The sequence below is a fragment of the Plectropomus leopardus genome, chromosome 24, assembly GCF_008729295.1.
Source record: "Plectropomus leopardus isolate mb chromosome 24, YSFRI_Pleo_2.0, whole genome shotgun sequence".
NCBI lineage: Eukaryota > Metazoa > Chordata > Actinopteri > Perciformes > Serranidae > Plectropomus > Plectropomus leopardus.
In genome coordinates, this window is record NC_056486.1 from 13,896,052 (window position 1) to 13,922,437 (window position 26,386).

Below are 26,386 nucleotides of genomic sequence, written 5' to 3' on the forward strand. Positions count from 1 at the left end.
CTTGGCGTGGGGAGTTTGCTTTTCTCTTGAGTGCTCACTTGTTTCCATGGAGACGGACTTGATCATTTTAATTTTAATTTTCAAACAAAGTGAATTGTCAAGATTCAAATAATAGAATGCTCGTTATTGTCACTGCTGCTCGTTGTGGTTTAGGAGATAAGAGAGACGCGTTTGTGCTTTCATATCAACAAATTGGCTTCAGTTGAGGTGCTGGAATACAAGTTAATGACTTTTTTTTATTAGTCACAAGGTCTTTTGTAGAGAAATACATCAATTGGAAAAGTTAGGGGTAAATCATGTCATTTGTCAGTATTAAACAATATCATCTAAATTTTCCTCCCAAAATTTAAGGAGGCTTTAAATCAGGGTTCCTGCAGATCCTTTAGAGTTTCCCACACATTAGCAAATTTGTGGCGGCATGCCACAATTAAAACATCTGCTGCCACGTATTGATTAGCAATGTCAAAAGTTCACCGGTTAACTAAGAAAAATACTTTTGACTAGTTACACGTGTCGATCTATAGGTTGATTGTGCTCTTCAGTTTGTTTCTTTATTCCGTAGTTTAATGACTGCACCCAACCCAGGTCTGTTAGGCGCTAGCGAGCTAGCGGTGCAGCTCATTACTGCCAATAACGCCGCGTGGGTCCAATAGCAGTGCTGTGGAAACATTGTGCCCACCCTCCAGTTTTCCCCCCAAGCTTGCCCCAGTGAATATCAGCTCAATTTTGAGCTGTCCCTTTAGCATTGTTGACTTATCAGTTAGCTCCCTTTTACTACCACAACATAGTTAACAATGCTAAAGGGGTTTTGCGGTCAAAGTGAAGTAACTTACTCACTAGGGCGATCTTGCAGGGAGACCAGAGGGTTAGCATAATGTTCCTGCAGCAATGTGGTCTTCCACCGGGATGCCGTTTCCAGCTGATCGCCGAATGAGCATCGCCGCTAGCAAGCTAGCATCAGCCTCCATGCAACCAGGGTGGTGCTCACTGAAGAGCAATTGAGGAACCATCAAAGACCAGAGGCTGGGCAGTGGGCACGTTTCTACTTGACAACACAATGGCCAGTTGTCTGTCAGAAAAGCCAACAGAAAATAAAAAATAAAAGTCAAGACATTTACCACATGAAACATCAAAATCTCACCACCTCCACAACTGATAATGCCTAAAATGCAGCGCTAAAGATGACTAAGTCAATGGAGCGCCAGACTTTTTGTATTTGCCAGACTGTTTTGTATTTCACGTCTTAAAAATACAAACCTCTTAGTTAGCAGTTAATGAGTGTCGGCCTTTTCGAAAGTAAATTTTATCAAAACTGACATCTCTGGTATTCATTTAATATTTTCAGAGCTGGAACGTTAATTTTAAGTGATATATATATTATATATATAATATATATATATATATATATATATATATATATATATACTGTATATATATATGCCCCTTAGTGATGCACAACACCTCACTCTCAGTGCGCAGAGTGTACTCTGGGCACAGACGGAGCAGCAGAATGTATTGCATTAAGATAATCCAAAAATGTTTTATGTCACAGTAAATATTTGTAAAACACGTAAGTAATTTATATCAGTTCATGTTTTTTGTTTGTTTATTGTAAAATTGGCATTAAAAAGGTATTTTAAAGTCATCCGCTGTTGGAACCCTGTGAGTAAATAAATAAATGAAAGTAATGGCACCATCCAGCCATGGTGACACTGATATACTATTAAGAGCAGTTTACTGCTTCGCCCAGCAGAATCTGGGCTCCCCGATACACAAATCAAACCTTAGTCTTGTGAAGCAGTTGTTTTGTAATGTTGCTGCACAATAGGATTTTAGAGCCTGACAAAACAATACGAGAAAAAGACTGAAGACTGTTTTTCTGCAATTATTTTTGTCTGCGTAGGTCCGTGTGTGGCAGTGTGCGTGTGCATATTTCTCAGCACACACAAATTTGAGCAGAGTTGAAGTTGAATGTGTTTGTGCAGCAGTGTGTGTCTGTGTGTCTGTATTCCCCCAGAAAAGAAATGCTGTAGGCCGGGTGCCTGCTGGGTGAGCTATAAATAGCCTCCTGGTGACAGCAGGACTTAGAGCCTAATGTGCGGGAGAGCATCTTCCAGAGATGTCCATGTTCATTATTTATAACTTAATGTACATTTCATTTTCTACATCAGTAATCCTGATCATAGCTTCTGTACATCTTATCCAGCCAGCGCTGGGAACCACAGAAACCACTGTTTAAACTTTTTATTAGAGTCAGGCAAGCCAAAAATATCTTTTTTTCCTTTTTTCTGAGTGATAATATTACATTCAACGCTGAGAGAGGACAGCTAGTATAAAGAGCGTACCATCTCTGTTTCATCTCCGTTAACCTCTTGTCGGCTGTTTGATAAATGAGAAACATTTAGACACGAGGCATTAGCAGCGAGCAGGGTCGCATTAAATTTACCTCCCATTGCGAAGCCATCGGCAACTCTAATACAGTAATTGGGGTTTAAGAGCTGAGAGCAATTCATTTTTTCTACAAGACTGAGAATTTAGGGAGGAAAGAGAGAGTTTTCTGGTTGCTGTATTTTGGGGAAATACATGCCAAGCATGTATTGTGCTTTTTGGTACTTATGTTACATAGTGATGACTGTGGATTTCAGTCTTAATTTGGGACTTGACTTCGCATTTGTCAGTCTTGACTTGGGATGTGACTTGGCATATGTGAGTCTTGACTTGGGACGTGTCAGTCTTGACACGGGGCTTGAGTGCAAAGTCACCTCCATGTTCAGCACTGCGTGCAGACAGTTGAGCCGCTCTGAATTTTCGCAGCGCTCCTTGAATGTGAACTTGAGCTGAATAGCTGTTTTCTGTGGACGTGACTGTAGTAAACTGTGCGTACAGTACGCAGCAGCAGGGCGGACTCGGGGCATGTCTGGATTTATGAAATCATTCTGCTCCAGAGGCTGTCCTCTCAGAGGACCTCTTGACCTTTTCACCCTTGTTCCTCTTCCAGGGCATCTCCGCACACACAGCTTTATGTGGAGTAAGATGTTTGAATGTCAAAGAGTGTTAATGGAAAGCTCCAGGGTCAAACTGTACTGCATCTGAAAAACTGCTCTGTTACTTGAAGTCTTTGATCTTTTTTTGTTTGTTTTTGCCCAGAAACAAATTAAGTTATGAATTTTAAATTAGTTTTTATTTCAGATTTATGGGGCTCAAATTGAATTATTCTATAAGTGAACAAAAAGCGAAAGTTTATGACCCATTTCTAACTTTAATTTCCTGTTGGTTAGGTTCAAACTTCCTGTGCGCCACCCATATCATCCCCGTGAAGAACGAGGAAGGCGTGGTCATGATGTTCATCCTCAACTTCGATTACATCCTGGATGAAGGCAGCAGCGACTCACTGAACAGACTCAACCACACCTCGCCGTCCAAAGCTGACCAACGTGAGTAACAGGCTGCAGAGATACCATGTCACATGACATTTATGGAAGCCGTTCTTCTCTAATCCTGGCCTTGTTGCTACCGTTTTGTAGATATGGAACTACAGATGTTGCATTTAAGAGGAACAACACCTTAATTTAGATCTACAATATGTTATTTCCAGTGATGGGAAGTAACAGCGTTTACTCCAGTGCTGTGCTTAAGTAAAAATTTGAAATTTGGGGATTTTTTTTTTTTTTTTTTAATAATTATGACGGGTTTTGGGGGTGTTTTTTCCTGATAATTTCAAGTTTTTAGGGTGTTTTTATTTTTTTTAGGTGTTTTTATTTTTTTTTAAATAATTTTGAAAGTTATGGTATTTTCTTTCTTTATAATTTTGAGATTTGGGGATTTTTTTTAAGTTTATTTTTTCTATTTTTTTATTTTTTCTCCTTTTGTTCTAATAATCTTATGGTTTTGGCTTTTTTTGTTTGTTTTAGTACTTTAACTTTTAATACTTAAAGTATATTTTCCTGATTATACTTACTTGCGTCTACTTAAGTGACATTTTCAATGCAGGACTATTAGTACTATTAGTAGTATTAGTGCATTTACTTCGTAAATGATCTAAATACTTGGTCCACCACTGGTTATTTCCATGGCCTGGAAAATTTGAATCAATATTTGTGAACACAAACTTCTCTTTTTCAAAGCCAGAAACCAGAGAAGTGAGTCTCAAACTGGTGATGTCATCAAGTATTCAGTCTGGATCTGCTCCACAGACAGTGAAGCCTGATTTTTGGACCGACAGAATATTTGTTTTCTTTGTTACACCCAAATGAGCCTAAGTCTATTGTAGTGCTGTGAAAATGTGCCCGTATACTCAGAACATTCCCGTGGGTGCTCTCAGTGTCATCACCTGGTATTAAAATGCATTTCGGTAATCTGAACTCGAGCGGTTAGCTGAGACACATCACTGTTCACACCTGTGTCTATCATGTGTCTCAGCTGCCAGTTTGTTTCCCATTCTGTCACTGCCAACGTTACCTATGCCAGAGGGTGAAAAGGCAAAAGACGTTTTTTTAATTTCACGTCTTTTATTTTTTTATTTATTTTCTAATAAGCCTTTTGAAAGTAAAACTGACATTTGTAATCAGGGTGCCTTAGCATTTACAGTTCAAAACATATGTGGTCAAAAGCATCCCAGATCGCCTTAGCAATTGGTTAGAGTGATCAGATGACAGTGCGTCTTGATGGTTGTTTTACTTGGATGTAGCGCTGTCCACTTTTAATCAGATCGCCTAAGAAGTTAATACCAGGTATAAACAGCACATAGAACATCTTTACCAATTTATGTCCATGGAGCAGCTCCAGACTCACAAATTTGAGTTTTTGCACTGTTGCAGTTGTTCATGATGGCTGATATTTTTGGACAGTTTTACACTGTAGAATTAACATGCATGAATTCTGAAAATGGGCGTAGTACTCCTTTAAAACCATACTCTCTCTGTTCCCTCATGTGGTGTTTGCACTGCAGCTGAAGAACACAGTTGTCACATGATAAGAGTGGAAAAGCAAGGAGGGAGGAAGGGAATGATAGTAATGCCACAGCCACTCGTGACCTTTTCCTCGTAACCTTTTCCCACATACTCATCAAGTTGTGCCTCTTCATGACATGAGCCAATTATTTATGTTGCACTCCCTGCTAGATACTATAAAGGAGACATTTGTCAGGTTTCCCTGGAAAACCTGGAATTTAACAATCACATTTTCCAGGCCTGGAAGAGTTTGTAAAAATCACTTAAAATTTTTTTAAAAATCATGGAATTTGGTTGTGTGTGATGAAATTAATTGTTAGTTAAGTAATATAAAATTGCAATTTTTTTTTTTCATTTTTATTATTAAAACATGGGAAGAAGGCAAGAAATGACCCAAAAACCAGCAAGGAAATAGTAAAGAAAGTGGTTAAAAAAAGAAAAGAAAGTTAAAAGAAAGAACATTACTTGAAAAGTGAAAATAAAGAGAGTTAAAAAAACATTATAATAATTTAAAATTTGTAATTATAATATTCAAAAGCACTGTTTTTCCTTAGCTTTTTTAAATCCGTTACTTTCTTGCAATTTGTGGATCATTTCTTACCAAGTTGCTGGTTGCTTTTTTTACATTGATATTTGTCAGTGTGTGACGCTTTACGGTCACATACCTGTCTTCAGTCTCTTTTTTCGTTTTATCTCCCCCCTCATTTTTGAGTTGGACCTGAGTCCTTGAAAAGTCATGGAAAAGTTCTGAAATGTTATCCATGAAAATTTGTGAGATTTGTTTAGTGTGATGCCTTTGTAGCACAGAGCTGAAACTCACATCATGTAGCGTCCTTCACCCTTTGCATTCATTCCCACTTGCAGCAGTGCACTGCAGGAATCCCCTGTTAGACAGCTCCTTTGGCATGTTGACACCAGCGTTTAGCAGACACTGATGTGTTAGCCTGCCATCATCTCAAAGGTCTGGCCCAATTATAGCTCATAGCCTGCCAGGATGGCCTGATGAACTACCGGAGCAGTGCTGGAGAGCGCTCTTCCCAGAGCTGTCGGTATAATCGTGTTTAATGCAATTCCCCCGCGGTGCTCTCCAACATGTTCTCAAAGCCTCCTCTCTCCTCTGCGCCTCCCTCTTCCTCCACTTGTGTCTTCGACATATAAAGGAGCAGCATGGAGGAGCAGAGGTCACCTCTAGATGACTGTAATTGGATGAGGCCCTAACAGGCTGCATGCCTCGTGGGGTGTGCGGCGGAAAGAGTGGGGATGCGTGTGTTGAGTGTATAAGCAAGAGTGTTTGTGTGTGTACACTCAGACCGCTGCGAAACCATGCGTTACTGAGTAAGCTTTTCAATTTGAGAGAGTGTGTGTGTGCAAGAGTGTAAGTGTCACTGATAAGGCCTTCCTCATTCGCTTTTCTATGGGAGCTAATTGCTCAGCCGGAGCACAGGGGCAGTCCCTGATGGAGCCGGCCTCTCTGAATTACACTCTATTCATGCCTATCTGAATATCTAAGTGGGCGTCCCTGCAACTCTGGTGCTGAGGTCCAGATTTGTTCACAAGGTCGAGTCTCAGCGCCGGACACCGCCTCTCTCTCTCTCTGCCTACACGCAACCTCTGCCGTCACACAGATTACCAGAGAGAGCTGGTATTTCATCACAGCGCTCCCTCAGTTAACTGCAGAGACCTTGTGCTGCGATTTTTAACTGGCAGATGAACAGAGGCCACAAATCATAAATATCTGCATAATTTACGACATCACAGATGAACAAACTGCTACAGATTTAACTCGGTGAAGCCCGTGGTGGTACGTTTCCCATGAATAGCTCTGCAGTGTGTGTAGGAGCGGATGTGTGAGCGGATGATCCATGTGTTGCATTACCTCGGCTCCCTCCTGGGAACGTGCAACCAATCGCTGCTGCTTATCGATTGCCTTTGTCGCTCAGCGACGATCCATCCATTCTGCCACCATCTTGGATTCTCCCAGCAGGGCCACTTCAACAGATCCATTAATAACACACACGTACACAAAAAGACAAGTGCCGCTAAGTATATTGGCTGCATCTCCACACTGGTGGTTTAAAGGGGAAAGAGGTGTAAAAATGTTTCAATTATTTCAGAGCTTCACAAAGCTTTGCGTCGTGTTTCATACATGTTAGTAGAAAGGCTGTCAATTGTTTTTTTTTTTTTTTTTTTAATAGTGATTAATTGCGAGAAGTGTCGATTGAAATTAATCACTTTTTTTATGCATTATGTTTTCGGTTCCATCCGTCTGTCCGACATATTCTTGTGAACATGATATTTCACTTCCGAGGGAATTTCTTTAGATTTGACAAAAACAGTCCCTTGGACTTATTGATGATTAGATTCTGTTGGTCAAGGTACCTGTGACCTCGTCTGTCTCATTCCTGTCAACATATCTCAACACCTTGAGGGTGTGTTCCTTCAAATTAGGCACAAATGTTTGAGTGGAATTTAGGATGAACTGATTAGATTTTAGTGGTCAAAGGTCAAGGTCATGGTGATCTTGCATTTGTCTCATTCTTGTGAACCACCCTGGGGAAAATTTCTTTAAATTTGAGACAAACATTCATTTGGACTCAACAATGAGCTGATTAGACTTTGGTGGTCATAGGTCAAAGGTCAGTGTCCTTGTGGCCTTGCCTGTCTTATTCTTGTGAATGCAATATCTCAAGAATACTGTGAGGGAATTTATTCAAATTTGACACATTTACTTAGACTCAACAATGAGCTGATTCAAACTTGGTGTTCAAAGGTCATGGTCACTGTGACCTTGCAGCTGTCTCATTTTCAGTCTGCAGTCATTTAGCAGTGCTGTAGTTAACATCTTCAATTTAGTTTAATCCACAGGTCTGTGGATTGTGCTTTGTCGGCTTTGGCGATGCGGTTTCCCGCTGACATCTGTCTGATGTACCCGTGTGCTCAGCTTGTAGGTGGCTGCAATTTCAAGACTGTTTAGGGACGGCAATATGCAGAAATATTCAAATACAATAAGCGAAACACGTATCATAGCAACCAGACACAACAAAATTACAATAATACGGGACATCGCACTGTGGAGCCACCCTTCACTGCAGGGGACTTTCTATGCAACAGCTGGAGTGAGATCAAATGAATGTATGTGTTATTATATGTTAATTGATTTTTATACAAGTAATATTCATACTGATTAAATTTTTTTTTAAATCAGTATCTACGATCCTTGTAATTAAAGGCCAGTCCCATATAGACGCCGGTTGCGTTTCATGATTGAGGCAAATTAAAAGCGTTTGTTTTACAATATAACTAATTTGTCAGCTCATTTTAGCAGCCATTTTCCCATCAGCATCCTCTTTTAGCTCTTTACTACAAACACTTTACAGTCCCTCAACTGGAGCTTCACATAACCTCGTGAGGAGCTGTGAGGTGTGCGCACCAGCTGTGCAGAGCCGAGTGTGCCCAGAGGACACACCGGCAGCCGCCAGTCTTGCTCTCTTTTTGCTCCAAACTGCCGAAAAACAGCAGCATATTTTCTTGTAGAGAAGATTAAATGTTTGGTGACAATATTTCAACCACCTGAAGACCATCTGTGGTAAAATGTTGCCAGTCAAGTGTGCAGGTGTGTTTTGTTTCCACGTGTGAATATAGACTAAGATGCATTCATTCTCATCGTGTTTACTGTCACGCTCAGCCGCCAGTTGTCTAATTAGGAAAAATACCATAAAAAACACAAACTGAGGCTGGCTGCAATCAGACTTTAATTTTCTCTCGCTATAAATGAGCGTGGGGCAAAGTGGGGACACAGCAGAATTATCTGTTATTCTCCAGAGCTGGTGAGTAATAGGAGGACTGGGAGCCCAGGTAAAAACTCCTTAAGGTAAAAAAAAAAACCCTGCATGCAAATCAGTTAGTAAGCGCATTAACTGCACTGTTGCTTTTTATTCGTTTAACGTCAGCAAAATCACAAGTACAAGCACAGAGAAACAAAAGGATACAAAGCCGTCTTTGTGACGCTTTTTTTTAACAGATTATTGTTCTCTTTCTACTTTTTCCAGGACATCTGAATCATGCTCACATTACAGGGAGACATTCCCACTCCCCAACATGGGGATCTGAGGGCCCAATTAATATTCAATGCAAATATTACTATCCGGTATCATAGCAACAACGGCCACTGAGCGTCCATTGGTTGTGTAAAGCCGCTGGTGAGTTTTTGCAGGGAAAGAATGAGAGGCTTGGAGAGGGAGTGAGAGCACACACACACACTCACCCCAGTAACAGCACTCAAAGGGCAGCATATTCCTGCAAGGTTCAGCCCTTTCAATATCACAAGCAAATATAGCTGCACACGATGTTGTCTGCACGCACCGTGAATGCATGACTGAATTATGAGCTAATTAAAAGATTTGGGGGGTATATGTTTATCCTCCAGGCGCAGTAATTAGAAACACAGCTCTGAGCATGTGAGCGCTCACGAGCTGCCATTCGTTATTTCGCTAAGGTGTCGTTTTAACAGTGGAGGCCCGTGTTGAAATCAAACTGTCGGAAATGTGAAATGCCGGAGCCGCGCTATTAATTGGGAAAAGTGTCAGTGTTGTAGGATTGCGGTTGGTGTGATTGCAAAACAGTTTTTCGTTTGGAGGGAAAAGTGTTTGAGTCAGCCCCGCTAAACAGAGCTTTGCTGTGTGCAGACTCTTTAGAATATAAATTGGGTGTGCTGGTTTGGGATCAGCTTCAGAGTGATGAATCAGATGGTATTTTTGATCAGCGGTCTTATCTGCCTCAAAGCAGCGAGCTCAGATGAAACAGAACTTTGCTCACGATTCTTTAGCAGAGACAAGACGACCAATTCAACTGCATTTCATGTTTTTTTAGAAGATATTTCAGGGCTTTTTGCCTTTAATTGACAGGACAAGGGTTTAAAATGGTAAGCTTGATTGTTGTTGAAATTAACAGATTAATCGTCATTTTTTCAAATGAGGTTTTTAAAAAATTGTTGTAATTTCACATGTTAAATTCTTAACAACTGATTAATTGTTATCATCCTTAGACAGGACAGTTATCAACCAATTAATAGATCAAATTTTATTTGTTTAGCACCTTTCAAACAAATCAAATGCAAATCAACGTGCTTTACAGTTTGTTTGAAGAAACAACAAACAAGAATAACAAATGAAATAAGCAAAAATCGATCTTAGAAAAGGACCTTAAACATAAAGTAATAAACCATAGAATAGTGATATTAAGACACTACATAAAAGCCAGACTAAAAGACTACTTTTATGTTAAAAATATCAATATTATCCACTCCTCAAAAGCACGGAGGAGGGAGAGAGAGGGGATGACATGCAGCAAAGGGCCAAGGTTGGAATCGAACCTGTGACCGCTGCAGCAAAGACTTAGCCTTTGCACATGGGGTGCCCGCTCCACCAGATAAGATGTAGCCGCACTCCGCTGCAGATTGGAGCTCTAGCTTCACATCCAGCTCTGTATCACCAGTTGAAGGCTAATGATCATTTCTAGCTTCATCAGCATCTGGATGGAGGTTTAATTTAAACACACTACACCGACCCAAGAAGACACGGGGCATTGTGTCTCAAATTACTTTATGTCTCTCTCCTCCCTCTCAGTCTCACCCCCAGTACAAGGAGTAATGAGGAGGAAAAAGATGCACGCTGCTCCCTCCTGAGCTTCAAACAATCACTTTATGTTCTGTTTTACCTCCTATTAAGTCTTTGAGCACATCCTCCACTGCTGCGCTCTCTGCATGTTGCATATGGAGTGATTCATAAAACTGGGCCGTCTGGAAATGGGCAATAGAGTAACAGCATCTTGGTTCATATTTGATCATCACTACCTAGTTTTTAAGCATTGGATTTGAGTTTGGTCTGAGAGTGAGAGAGGGGTCGCTCTCTCTCGATCGGCATCTATGCTCTTTGTGTCCGTGGTGGCGGGCAAACAAAAATGTGAAGTATAGTCTGTAGTTGAGATTAGACTGAGAGCATGAAGTGCATCACAAGTGCATCACAATCCCTGTGCAAATTAGCCTAGTTATGTGCAAAGTGCGAGGAATTGAAGTCTCTGAAGAACTTCCTTAGGCGTTCGGTACTGCAGTTTGAGTAACAGCCCTAGAGCCAGCAAGAAATCTGTCAGATGACGCGTTTGAGCTGAGAGATGAGCAGGAAGATCTTGTGAGATGGAGAGAAGTTTACCACAGTTCATTTACACATGCTTACCTCCCTGTTCTGATGCAAAGCTGGTTAAGTATCTCTTGTGCACATATACAGCACAAAGGGGACATCATGATATGGTTGTTTCATAACTGTAGGCGTGCGTGTCGTGCTTTTCCCTGAATGAGTTTATACAGGACCTTAGTTTTCACTGTAGCTTGTTTTCGAGGAGTGAGACGGCGCTCTGATATGTACGGCATATGTTCAGGCGACTAAATGATTCACAACATGCAGGCCACAGTTTGCGGTCCATATGTGAAATCCTGCGTCTCTCTTTCTCCGTACACGTTTGCAGATATAGTTAGATGCAACTAAATGTGCCTATTTGTGAATGGTGTGTGCATGGGTGTGTGTATAACAGAGCGTTAATTTTAACTTTAAACTACATTCTTGTGTTTTTTTCCACTTTTTTCTTGCACAACGGTCCCTCAGAACGACCTACTGTCAACACTCGGTGTTACATCTCCATCATCTCCCCAGGAGCTGTCAATCACTCATTCAAACACTGCACATAATCTGTTCCAGGACTCACTCCTCAACGCACCACTGCCATTATAATATTTCACCAAATGTCCTCCTCCATGAATAATTGAAGGAAATTGAATCGTGCCTGAGGCAGAACGGCGTGTGTTTTGATCTGCCAGGGTCTTTTTAAGATAGCTGCACTGGCAGGCTTCTCCGTGCTATTGGCAAACAAGTACGAGATATCAGCGGGGATATTGAAGACTGCAAGCAAGTTCTGCTGCAAACACACCATGAAAACACAACACAGGGTCGGTGGGGGTTATGTCGATCCCACTGTCTCATTAAAAACTACCACGCACGCTGTTTCTATGCTGTTTTAGGTCTCAAAGCGCTCAAATAACTTCTTCATAATAACTCAACACAACAGCTTTGAGAATTTATGTTCATAAGTGACAGCACTTGCCCCGAGGCATTATATATTCACTGATATAGGTCACTATTACCTGTTTGTGTCAGGGCTCTCACTGTGATAGAAAAAGTTATAACATTTCACAGTCACATTTTCCAGGCTTGTAAAAGTCAAATAATTCATTAAGTTTCAGAAAAGTCATGGAATTTAGTTGAGTGTGATAAAATTGTTACAGTAATCTTGAGATAATCTTCCTAATGTAACATAATGGCATTTATTTTCTGCCGCTATTGATGGAAAAAATTGAGTTTCCAGACACGAACATCATGTATTGATATTTGATTATAGAAGTTATTAATGTTGCAAATAGATATTAAAGTCTCAGTAGCCTGTATAATAACAACAGCAACGCTTTAGAGGAAAACAGATGATGACAAAAGTTTTCATTGATTTGTAGTAGGGATCAACAGATTATCGGCCTGGCCGATTATCACAATATTGTACGATATTTGGTATTTAGTCAGATATTTTATTATTTTATCCCAGATGAAATTAATTAATCAAAAAATGTGTGTATTACACTCAACCAACACCAAGGAAGGCAGTCGGCAATACATCCAAAGAAAGTGTCAGCATGGGAGGAACTTTTACTTTGTAAAAACTCAGGAAGCTATTTTTTTTCATTCATTTTTTATTAGAAATTTCACTGAACGTCATTTAAAAAAAGTTGCTGGGAACTTCCTGTATATGATGTTGAAAAAGGCATTTAAACAAAGTTTTGTGTTGAAGTTTGTTATATCCAATATTGATTAGTTAAAAGTATTCCTGCTTTTATTGTAGATGCAAAAAAAAAAAAAAAACTAGAAAAGTCACGGAAAAGTTTTGAAATTTTGTCGTAAAATGTGTGGGAACCCTGTCGTATGGAACAAGATGAAGATGATGTAATCTCATTGCTCTGCCTTCTTCTTTTTTAGGGAAAGGGAGATTATTCCGCTTCCGTTTCCCGGCCTTACCTCTCCTGGGCATCAGCAAGCAGTCCCTTCCCCAGGAAGACCCCGATGCCGTAATGGTGGACTCCCCTCGCCACAGTGATGGCTCAGTGGCAACGCGAGACTACCAACTTCCCACCACCCGCGAGAGCTGCAGTCCTTCCTACGCCAATGACACCCGCGCCCTCATCGGCCCCAGCCACTGCTCCACCCCTGTGTCCGGGCCTTTGGACCACTCGTCACCCAAGGGCCCCTGGGATCGGACGTACCAGGACGAGTCCATCGCCCAGACCCAACACCAGAGCAACGAGGACACGCTCATCGCAGCTCCATCGATCCCGGGCCTCACGCCAACCGCCTCCAGAGAGAGCGTGTGCAGCATTCGCAGAGCCTCCTCCGTACACGACATGGAAGGCTTTGGGTCCAACTCCAAGATGGTGTTCAGGGACAGACACGCCAGCGAAGGTAGGAATCTCCTGCTCTACTATGCCCTTCAAAATATCGTGTCACTTTTCCTCTTTGAAATCTCTAAAAACAACAAGATATATTTGATGATTTGTGTACTTACTTAATCCCAAATGTTGTTCACAATTCTCAAACCCAGAGAAAACTTTTATTTTATTTAAGGCAACGGTGCGTTACATTTGGTCGTCCGTCAGTTGCTTCATATCCCCTTTACCAGTAGTGTATTGTACTTAGAGTATTAAAAGTACAAGTACCAAAATACAGAAAATTTTTTAGAAAAATACCTTAAAAATTTTTGAGGAAAAACAAAATATTCCTCAAAATGATTTAATTTTTACATAAAATGGAAAACACCCCCAAACTCAAAATTATACATAAAAAAATCAGGAAAAACATTAAAATTATTTTTAATTTTATTATTTCTATAATTATGATTATATTATAATAATAATTCTTTAATGTGATTACAATGAAACCCAAAACAGTAGTAATGTAATGCAGTCTTGATTTATATTCGATCAGCACTAGTTTTACCATTTGATCAGATTCCAAGTTTGAGAGAGAGAAAAAGAGAGAGGGGCAGGTAACTCTCGATCAGCTATGGACTCTTTGAGGCAATGAGTCAATACGAAAATGCAGAAGTACAGCCTGTATTTCGAGGAACAGCCTTAAGAGCCAGTGAAACTCCTCCACATGATGTAAATGAAGTCATTTAGATGAGTTTTGCCGGGAGGGAAATCTAGGCACTGGTTAGATAAAATTGGAAAAGCATCCTTTTAAAAGTGTGATGTGGAAACTCTAGAGCCCAAACACTTAAAACAGACTTTTCCATAGATAAGCTTTTAAAATGCAAGGGACTTCAGCGATAGTAAAAAAAGAAGTTGTTCTTAAAAAGTCAACGTTTGCCCTTGACGTGCGTATTTTGTGTGCACTGCTCCAACACTATTTCCCGAAGTGATGTCAGCTGATAACAAAGACCGCAAAATGATTAATGATTGCCAAGTGTTGTAATTTACATTAAGAGACCTGTGACGGGTTTTATTACTTATGACAAACATCCAGTATAATTTGGCTTTATTAATTACCAAACTCCCTGCGGTCCCAAAATAGGAGGCTGGAGATTTGGCGTTCCGCCTCTTAATCAGTATTATACTGAGTCACCATCTACACTGTGTGCTATTGATCTTCCCCTGAGTCTGGATCACTCATTAGCCTTTTGGCCCTCATTTGGATGAGGGTAAAAGTGCCCCAGACTGGCCGTTTCCTCCAGGCCAATCAGTCTCCCCCCATCCCCTTATCTACAATCCTCATTCAAATAGCTCCCAGTGGCTGACACAGTAATCTGTCTACTTCATAGTAATGAATTGTTCATGGGGACAGTAGCGGGGGGTTGATGCCAGTCCCCATTTGTCATCAGGGAAGCACCAGAATTTCCTCTCTCACCTCCCCTCACCGCCCTTTTTCTCTCTTCTCCGACGCTCCTCGCAGACAATGGTCGCAATATCAAAGGTAACAAAAATCAGCCTGCTGCATTTTTTGAATTTTAGCATGTCTACTGGACGACAGCGCCTGCTTGCTGCATGAAATTCCCCTCATAACCGAGGTCTGTGTTGACTGCCTGTGTTTGTAAGTTCTTGAAAACACTGGCACAGCACTAAATGACTCGGTCTCAGCGCGCACAACCTGCTGATCCCAAGCCAGTGGCCCAGGGGAAGGCTCGCTTAAAAAAACACACTGACCTCTGCACGCGCTTGCATGAAGCAATACATCTCTCTCCTGCTTTTGTTCATTGAAGAAAATCAACAAAGCTTTACGAGATGAAACCTCCCACTGTCTGTAACCTCTGTTTTCTTTGCCATGCCTCAGTGAATGAATAGAAACCTGACTGTTTACATTAAAATTCAATACTACTCACCCTTGTCCTTTTTCCCATAAGAATTTAAATTGCAATGGACCCATAGCAGTGCTGATGCTGCATGCATTTTACAGCATTATCTCGCTGATTATGACTCAATGCATTTCTGTTTAGTTGTGTTCAGGATCAAATGAGGAGTTCCCAAAATGTTTCGTACTATTATAAAGGTTGACGCACAGAGCTGCCAAAGTGCTTTATTTTCCTGATAAATGCCAATACAACTAAGAAAGAAAGGAGGAAGGTTTATTACGTTAGTCTGCACTGGTGCTGGACTTTGGTGCCACTGCTGTCGCAGTAAATGGAGCTGGCCCCGCAAGTCCAATTATGTTCAGTCATATCTTTGCTGTTTCATCTGTGACTGACGAAATGCTTCCACCATTATTGAAATGTGGTTCATTTTCCCTGTTATTACTCATTATTTTGCATTATTAGTTGCACATATAATTCTCCAACTCTACCCAACTGCAAACTAGCTTATACCAATGCACGTTTTTATGTATATACACATACACATAAACATAGTATGTTTTTATATAGGATATTTAAATTTGTTTTAAGCATTTAGAATTTAAATGTTTGTTTTTTAAAAGTTTATCATAGTATATTTTTTATGTTGTGCATTCTATAGATATTCTACATATATCATAGTCTCAAAGAATGTGCTCAGTTTTAGTCGTCTATGGATGATTTTTTTCTCTTCTGCTGTGACGTATGTATCACTGTGTTCTCGCCGCTCCAGTGCAGAGGATATCCTACTCTGTAACAAAATAATTTCCCAGCTTGGGATCACTTAAGTACATTTTTCTATCGATCTATTCGTCCATCCGTCCGTCTGTGTCTCCAAACAGATCATAGCTGTGTTGTTTTGTACAGTACTTTTTTATAGGAACACTGTATAATTCAGTGTCATCTCATCGTGACGATTTCAGATCACAACCAGCTGAAACTTCTTCTTTAGATGACCTTGAGGGAGTTTCCTGAAATTTGGCACAAACATCCACTTGGATTCAAGATTGAACTCAAATCTGTTGGTTGAAGGTGAAAGGTCAAGGTCACAGTGACCTCATGAAACATGTTTTTGGTTTAACTCAAGATTCATGGGTGTCCACCTTGAAACTGTGCTGACTGTATATATCCTCTGTGTGTGAAGCATCCATGTTTTCACACACATGGATGTAAACCTTAAGTGCATTCTGACTGATGCGTGAAGGCATAAAACCACGTTGCGGTATTCCTTGTTTTATTTTGTGGAAGCATTTTTCGGTCAAAAGGCTCGACAGATATGACAGAACACAGTGTGACTTGGTACCAAAGTCTGGCAAAATCTGACTGCTGTCACTGACGTAATGACCCTTCCTTCTTCTTTAGTTTCCTCGATAAATGCCATAATATGACTGATGTACTTGTATCCATGACAACTGACCCTGCAATCCAACCACCCCTCCACATTCCCACTCTCCCCTTTACCCCCTATTTCTTCTCTCTCCTGGTTTGCTAGTGTCTCGCTCCTGGATGGCTGGGGGTATGGCTTCAGCTTTTCCTTTTGAAGTTATTTTTCATGACTGCAATGATGTATCCTTACTGTGGCATGCATTGACGCTGTGCATGCAATCTCTCATCCTCAGCTGTCTGTTTCTCCGTCCTTGACTCTCAATCACTGTATCGTACTTTGTGAAAAAAAGGGGGCAAAAAAACAGTGCAACCTTCCTCTGCTGGCTCACAGGGCTGAATCAGCAATTTTCACTTTTTATCACTCTCATTGGGTCTCATGTTGGTGTGTGTAGTGCTGTCACATATTGTCGAATGCTTTCACAAGAGGGCAGTTGATGTCTGAGAGTCAGTTTTTATGAAGCTGTGGACTTTCAGAGAACGTTGAGGAGATTTTGTTAATTTTCAACTTGTCATCAGACAGATGGTTTGTGGAGATGCATTCGTCTCGACATTATTTGTGTGAACAGATCAATAATCCATGTGATAATGTGAAATCAGTAGAAAACATCCCACAAATACAAGAAAAAATTAAACACAGAAAAATATTTCGTAAATAAAATGGATCTGAAAATACACAAACAAAATCTACGAATAAAAAAGAAAAATATGTGAATACGCTTAAATAATTTACAAATGATTAAAAAGCGTTTGTAAATATATTTCTAAAATGTAGTTTCAAGCAGGTATTTGTAAATCCAGTTTCTATTTGTGAATAAAAAAAAGGCATTTGTGGATTTCAGTTCTTCATTTGTGGATTTGTGTTTTACACGCAGTTTTGAGACAAACTGTCTGTCAGTCTCAATACAAAGTCACATGTGTCAATCAGCTATTTTATGATGACATTATTTTGGATTTTTATTTTTTTCCCATTTTCCGAAAGGTTGTAGAGAGATGTCTGGATGTCAGTGACCAACACTCATAATTATTTGAATGTATTCAGAGATTTTTTTTTAAAAATTTGAATACTTTTTGCCAATTTGTTCTATATTTGCAAAATATCTTTTTTCGTATATTTGTAAGGTGTTTTAGATTTACAGACTTCAAATTAAAACACAGATTGTCAATCTGTTCACACAAATAATATAGAGAGAAATATATCTCCGTAGTGGTTTGACTAACTGCGTGGAGTTGCATTCTTTGATTGTGCATTAAATCATTCTTTTCTTTCACCAGCAGTGTTCTTCATTATCTTTTCATGAGAAACTCTGAAAGGCCTGTTCACCCTAGACGAGTCAGTCAGAGGGTGTCGAGTTTATATTTCAGTATCTGTTGTATCCTCCGTGTGTTGTGTTGTGGTTGAACTCACTCCAAAAGCAAGGGCCACCCCATGCTCGCTACCCATGTCACAACAATCACAAATGAATACGAGACTGATGTCCACGATTCAGAACGCCTACATCAACAATAAGCCCAGCGTTAGTAAAAGATGTGACGACTTTTGATGACGACACCTTCCCTCTGTCGCCTTTCTCCTCCAGGGCCGCTCAGCCAGATCAAATCCAGCCTGCTGGGCTCCACCTCCGACTCCAATCTCAACAAGTACAGCACCATCAACAAGATCCCCCTCATCACGCTCAACTTCTCAGAGGCCAACAACGAGAAGAAGTGCCCCTCCCCTCCGTCCTCTGAGAAAACCATCATCGCCCCGAAGGTCAAAGACCGCACACACAATGTCACCGACAAGGTCACGCAGGTAAGATGCTAACCAAGTGAAGCGCTCTGAGAATGTTCTACGATCACGTGGTCCTTTTAAAGCCTCTGTATTCGTGCCAAAAGTGGCAAAAGAGTCCAAAGCATATTCAGTTCATATGTCTGGGGTCTTAACTCATTGAGTGCCAGCCCTATTATATAAAGGAAAGTGGCTTGTGCCAGCTTTTCTTGCCATTTTGAGTCATCTTTCAAGACCCACAGAATATTTTGTACAAAAACTCTGAAAACACAGAATAGCTCAAATGAAAGAAGAAACGCTCCTTTTCGTCATGGAAAAAAACGTTTGTTTGCACCTTGTTCCTTTTTTGAAAGGGAGTCTGTCAAGAAAACAGTGATTTGAATGTTATAATTTTGCTTTCAATGACATAAAAGTTATCTGAAAATTGTATTACAAATATGTGTTAATGTGTAAATATGCAAAGTACAGCACAATGCAGCAAATCATGGCCCCAGTTCAGAGAGAGAAAACCCACAAAACAGAACTGAAGTCCTTTTCCATTATTCTTACCTGCAGTATTCTTTTTGTGTGTGTGCTAATGTTCAGGTAGTTTTCTTGTACTTTTTACTAATTTCTCTTTAATTTCAATGTCATTTCTTCCTAAGTTGCTTATTGCCTTTTTTCCATGTTATTGAAAGAAGTCAAGCCAATACAACTGTTTTGTGAACACACAGCCTTGTATACCCTTAGGGCCAACTTTAATATTACACATTCGTATCGCTCTGCGAACAAAATGCGCCTTTCAAAATCAAGCTTAAAAAATATTAGGCATTAATATTTTTTCAACTTTCATTGAGTTATTTTTTTTAACCAACACCAGTCGTAATTATAAATGCCAAATATTCATTAATTTTCAGAATTTAAAACCTTCAAATGCCAGGTTTTTGTCATGATGCCACTATGTTTTTAGATGAAAAAAACAGTATGAAAGTAATAATTTCATTTACACAGTGTATTTTAGACTTATTGTAAGAGCTGAGCTGTAAATTACAAGAGCAAACAAACATACACATTAAAAAATGTATGCCAGATGCATGAACACAGCCAAAATTATCAAAAAATGAAGAATGAAAAACGTGTAAAATGCACCAAACAGTCCCTAAGGGTTTAAGTAACACCAGCTATTGCCCGACTAATGACAATTTGGCCTGACAGGAGCATAATTACCAAACAATCGACTAACCAACTAATGTTTACAGCCGCATTGATCAAAGCTGATTAGATCAGACAGCTTTAACATTTGTGCGCTGCTTTTATCCCCATTTTAAGTGCTAATTTCATTCCCATGTTCAGTATTTCAAGCATGCACATTGAAACCTTAAGGGCTTTTTTAATTTTAATGTGCATGGTTTTTCCCTCTAAAAGCGATCTTTTGCATGTCAGAGGTTGTTATTATCAGTGTAGTATAAAATCCATTACCCAGCCATCTGTTTGTAAGATCTTGTTTGGAAAACAATTAAGAGCAGTCGTGGGCATGTATAGTTAGCATTTATTAATAATTCATACACTGATCCTTTGTTGATTGTCTCTGTGGTTGTGCAAACTGGAGCAGAGAGACATTGGAATTCAGTAGTAATGTCCATCATAAAATCACTAACTATCATCACAAATCAGCCTCGCACAGATTGAGCAGCTGATGAAGTCAGCAGATTGCATCCACGCCCTCCCTCCACCCGCGCCACGTGATGAGTAATTGAACCTCAAGGGGTTTGATACGTAAAACGGCAGAGGTGTCTATCACCTGTAGCAGATAATCAGGGATTCTCTTACCGCTGCCAGACAGTGTCCAGAGCTCGGGCTATATTTCTAGAGTTACGGACAAGGTTAGAGGTCATTCTCACCTTCCCTGCTGGAGCTGAAAAGTAGCGCGGGTTAGACGAGGACCGTACCTTAATGTATTCCCTGGAGTACGCCGAGGCTGCCCCAAACCGCTGATTAGGTCTCAGTTTTGCATTTTGCCATTAATGGTGTAACGGATAGAGGGCACAAAATTTGACCCCTGTTCGCACTCAAAGGCAACTTCAGCGGAGCCAGAGGCAGAGCAGACCGCACTGACCTCGCCATCCGCTGCTGAAGTCAAAGTTATTACCCAGCAGAGAGAGCACACTTGTTAATGTGGTTTTAATGCAATTTTGTAACATGTAGCACACTGGGGCCCAAAAATCAGTGTGTATATAGTCTACACTAGCACTGGTGTCCCATAGATTTTAAAATTTGTCAGGCTCTGCTGGACGTTCAGTATGACAGCGACATTCACATCAGATAATACACAAGCTAACGGCGCTAACAACAGGTCCTAAATGTGAAACAATATTTTTTGCTATTACTAAATATCAAAAGCCAGAGATTGTATTGTGTTATGTTGCTGTAAGCTATAATTTACCACTTTAAAGCAGAAGCTCTCTCCTCCTCTGTGCTGCTTCCTGCGTGTCCGCAGCTCCAAAGAACAGCAAGAAAGTCAAGAGCACTCACTGCGCAGCAAAATTTGGGGACCAAAACATCCCAAGAACTACACTGCACAGACAAAAAAGGCTGCTTGACTGGAGGCAGTCTAAGTTGACTTATGATTCAAATCTCAGACTTTAAAGGGGGAGCTCTGATTAGTATCTGAGCTTTGATTTTTTTGACAACCCTAATTTGGAGCTATGCAGTTTTGTTTGTGTTATACAATTTAAATGGTCACTGAAATGTTATTCTCCTTGAAAAGTCATTGAATAGTTTTGAAATTCTGTTCAGGATAATGTGTTGGGACCCTGACTGTCTGTCTAAGCCCCCTTCCCTCCCCTCCCCTCCTCCTACGACCGAGCATATGGTGTGTCATTTCTGTGTTTTGCTTACTGCATGCTGCTGAGCATTAAAATCATCATAGTAACAAACAGAAACATAAGTCATGGGGGGATTGCGGCGTATCCCCATCTTCCACAGTTTAGATCTGCAAACAGTTCTCTAGACACCTGACTGTGAGGAACACAAAGCGGCAGCAGATGTCTCGAAACCGACTCCGGCCTCCTCTGGGTTAATTTGAAGCAGCGATCAAGGCGTCTGAACAGACCCGCTTCTCTCCTGGCCTTGGTGCCTTCCAGGCAGATGGAGGTTTAGCTGGTCAGCCCGGAGAGAACGCAGACTTCCAGCTCCCATGCTGTTTCTTACACTTTGAGCGTCTCGCTGCATGCAGCTCATGCACACACATCTCTTAGATGCCCACGACTGTCCGTTAATGTCTCGTTTTAAATGTCCCGGGGTTATCTGAAGCCTGATATGGAATCAAAACCAGAGCTACATGCATCATTTTTCATGACAGAAGCCACGTGATTAACCGCAGAAACATGAAACAACACTCGGCTCTTATAAATAATAGCCCAGCCCTGACAGCGTCAAAGAAGCGGAGAAGGGGAGAAAGCTAATGCTCATTTGCATATTGTTTGAAGCCAAGCCAAACACACATCGAGCCCTCCATTATCCCACAAGAGAGTTCATTTGCGCCAAGTGCACATAGCATACAGTAGGTAGGTTAAATAATTGAGATGGGATATTTTATTTAGAAACAGATTGGCTACAACACGTTAATCCAGAGCTGTCATCCTGCCAACAAAGCAACTCCTCCCAGGCTTCCCAGCAGGCCGAGGGGTAATGTATCCATGGCGGGGAGCGCTGTTGGTGCAATGCAGAGTTACCGTCTTGTTTGTATCATCACGGCGTGACAGCAGAGCAATGTTTGTGCGAGGACGTAAACATTTGGCTTCATTCGGCAACATTTTCTTCAAGTTCTCTCATTTGCTTTATTTTCTGTTGAGATATAAATTAAGATAAATCAACTCGACATGCAACAAACATTCTGAAACATCCAAATCTGCACTGACCCAGAAGTGCTGACAAATGAGTTCTAAGTAACGTTTTCGCACAGGTAACACCCCCTAAATGTTATTTAACCCTTGGAAACCTGAGCGAATTGCCTTGATTTTCACATGTAAACTGTCCCCCAAAATAGAAATAAAAATTTACAGAAAATTACCTGAAAATTTGTTTTCAAAAAGTTAATATACCAAACAAACAAGATGAAAATGACCCTTACATAGTACTAAAAAATATTTTTTTTCTATAATGAGACAGATAATGGAAAGACAAGCCCCTTATATGTGGGAGCGGCCGTGTAGGAGGGATTTCTGGGAGGGGATAGTCCACGATTTCACAGAGGTTTTGTGTAGTAAATGTACTTCGTTAATGTTCAACACTGGCATTGGGCAACAATTTGTGGATGTCAAAAAAAAGAAGTTTTTCTCTTATCTTGGTAAGAGCGCTCTTGGATTGTGTAAAAAATTTCTAACCTAGGAGAAAAGAAAAATAACAAAACTTAGGATCCCAGTAAACAAAGGGTGCTCACAAAACACAAACGAGTCATGGGTACAAAACCGAGAAAATCTCTTTGTATGTCACTGCCAGCATGACACCTAATAATTGGTACAGGTTTTTTTTTTCTTCAGTTCTTAAAACAGTCATAGGAACGTGAAAGCTTTTCTTTTTGTTCGCACCTCTTTCTCTGCTGCGTCTAACAGAAATCAATTTAAGACCACGGCAATCGAAGCACAGTTATTCGAAAGTCAACAGCAATTACGCCTCGTGTCGTGACCGTAATGAAACAAGCGTCAGGAACACCCGCTTTTTAATGAAGTGGCAGCCCGATGAATAATAGAACACATTCTCTTTGTCCGTCCTTTGGATTCTCATCGATTTCAAAGGTTACCCCGTATCAGAGGGTAAAGCGTTTGACCCTCCTCATTGCAGAGAGGGCAGGAGTTTCTAATAACCAATTCAATTATTAACACTTCAGCGTTTTTTTGTCCCATACATCATCCCTCTGTCCCTCAGTCGTCTCCTCTCAATCACAGGGGTTGTCAAGGTGACCAGGTTAGAGATAAGGGCACATGCGATGGGTACAGGATCTTTTCTTTGTCCCGTTCTCTCGCTGATACACAGTAATTGTCTCTCTGCCCTTCCAGCTCATGTACTCGATCTGCTTCTCTCTCGCCGCCGGTCCTCCTTAGAGCTACAATAATCAGCAGTGAGCGAGCCATGCCCTGAAAATTCCTGGCTATTGAAGTGTCAGACACTTAGATGAATAGATGTATCCTCTGCCCGCGCCTATAATTACTTCCAAGTCATTGAGACTCTTATCCGAAATGGTCCATGACGCCGCTGTAATATTGATGTTAAAAGCCATTCAGGTATATATGGTAACTGTAATAACGGAGATAATGATAGCGACATCCCGGCTCGCTGAAATGGATTATAACTCCGTCCTCCATGCAAAACACTCTTCAGAGTTTACGCATGCAGTTGTTCTTTGGATTTTTTTTCTTTTTTTTGTACCTCAAAGAGTTTTATTTTCTGTTTGAAGTTCGGAACAACTTGCCCAGATATTTCTGTCACACAAGCAAACACAATATTTTTTTATTAACCTTTTTTTTATGCATACTTCAAATTTCAAATTATTAGACTCAAAGCTTTTTTCTTCATCCTTCACTTAACACTTGCATGATTTATTTGTGTGAGCGGGGAATTCATGCCTCCAGTAATCAGCTCATGCAGGGTGTTTCTTTGAGTTGCTAGATGAAGTGCGTTAGGATTGTACAGTGTGTACAGTCGCAGCGCTGAAGTTCAACTCCTACAGTCAGATTACTCACATATCAACAAACATGACCTTTACATGACCTTATCTTCAGTGGTATGTCATAATTCAACGCCACATCCCAGCACGCGCATCAGTGTAAAGGCACAGAAATAAAAAAAAAAAAGCTCCTTGGTTTATATCGAACTGTACTTACATTTTACTGAATGTAACATGTTGTGCTAAACCTCAAGGCATGTTTATGATTCTTCTGCTGCATGGGAATTTATGCAGAAATACTATACAGTGGAGAAATTGAGTGTGTTCATTTTATTTACAAGAATATGTAATATATGTAATATGTAATATGTAAAATGAGTAAAGGAGAAAAATACCTAAAATACCTGAAAATAGGCACACAAAACAAAAAAAAGGTTACAAAAGTGCTATAAATAGTGATATATGTATATATATATATATATATATATATATATATATATATAAAATTTAAAATTTAAAAATAGCAGAGGGCTTTTGTCGGAAATGACCCAGATTGAACAACGCATAAGGTAATCGTGAAAAAATCCACAACTCTAACTAAACACAACAAAACACACCTCGATATAAAAGCACATCACCATGAGAGAGAGGAAAGGGACTTAAGAGGACTGACACATTTTACATTTCTGTCTCTAACGTCCACCACACAGAAACAAACCACACACTTTTTTTCCTCTGTTTTCCCTGAAATAAGACTTGTAAAAAAAAGACTTCTTTTGATGGACATAAACGCCTCGTGGACCATGCTGCTGTGGAGAATGACGAGGTATTGGTGTATTTCAATGCACTAGATCCCATGCACGGAAAGAGGTCTGCTGGAAAAATATGTCTCGATATTTTATTTTAGTTGATAAATTGTGTTTTGTGTGTCCTCCTCCTCAGGTCCTCTCTCTAGGTGCAGACGTGCTGCCTGAGTATAAACTCCAAACTCCACGTATGGACAAGTGGACCATCCTTCACTACAGTCCCTTCAAAGCAGTGTGGGACTGGCTTATCCTGCTGCTGGTCATCTACACCGCCATCTTCACGCCCTACTCTGCTGCCTTCCTCCTCAACGACATCGAGGAGCAGAGGAGGCGGGAGTGCGGCTACTCCTGCTCCCCCTTAAACGTAGTGGATCTGATAGTGGACATTATGTTCATCGTGGACATCCTCATAAACTTCAGGACCACGTACGTCAACATCAACGAGGAAGTGGTCAGCCACCCGGCCAAGATCGCCATCCACTACTTTAAAGGCTGGTTCCTCATAGACATGGTGGCGGCCATCCCCTTCGACCTGCTCATCTTTGGCTCCGGATCAGATGAGGTAAGAGTGGAGGATTTATTACTCAGTCCTGCTGCACTCACAGTCCGGAAATCACGCAGAGAGTTTTTCAGAGAGAGAGCTTATTATTGTTTGACATGTTAAAGATTCTACAGTGATTTTTTAGTGTGTTATTTACAATTTTATTCGATATCCCCACAAAGGAATTAAGAAGAAGGAATATTTTTATGCCTCCGCCTTCATAGCCGAGGCTGGAGGCATTATGTTTTCGTGTTGTCCATCCTTCTGGCCTATTATTGTGAACTCGATATCTCAAGAAAAACTTTTTTTTTTCAAACTTGGCACTTCACTTAGACTCATAGATGATTTAATAAGATTTTGGTGGTCATAGGTCATAGGTGAAAGTCAGAGTGACCTTTTCTGTCTCATTCTTGTGATTAATATCTCAGGAACACCTTCAGAGAATTTCTTCAAATTTGACACGGATGTTTGAGTGGACCCAAGGATAAACTGATTCGATTTTGGTGGTCAAAGGTCAAGGTCACCATTACCTTGGATTTGTCTCATTTTTGTGAACGCGATAACTTAAGAACACCTTGAGAGAATTTCTTTATATTTGGCACAAACCTTCGTGTGGACTCAAACATGATCTGATTGGATTTTGTTGGCCAGAGGTCAAAGGTGAAAGTCAGTGCGACCTTGTCAGTCTCAATCTTGTGAACGTGATAACTCATTAACACTTTGAGAGAATTTCTTCAAATCTGGCGCAAAGGTTTGAGTAGACTTAAGGATGAACTGTTTCGATTTTGGTGGTCAAAGGTCAAGGTCACGGTGACCTCA

The 26,386-nt window shown here is 40.5% G+C and overlaps 1 protein-coding gene across 1 annotated transcript in view; it reads left to right on the forward strand.

Annotated features, from left to right (window-relative positions):
- The window catches only part of kcnh7 (potassium channel, voltage gated eag related subfamily H, member 7), a 93,526-nt gene that overhangs the window by 31,427 nt on the left and 35,713 nt on the right, over nt 1-26,386 (forward strand). The window contains 6 exon segments of the mRNA XM_042512823.1: nt 3,279-3,434; nt 13,022-13,501; nt 14,990-15,010; nt 16,915-16,938; nt 18,386-18,600; nt 25,163-25,588. Coding sequence (XP_042368757.1) covers nt 3,279-3,434; nt 13,022-13,501; nt 14,990-15,010; nt 16,915-16,938; nt 18,386-18,600; nt 25,163-25,588 — 1,322 coding nt within the window.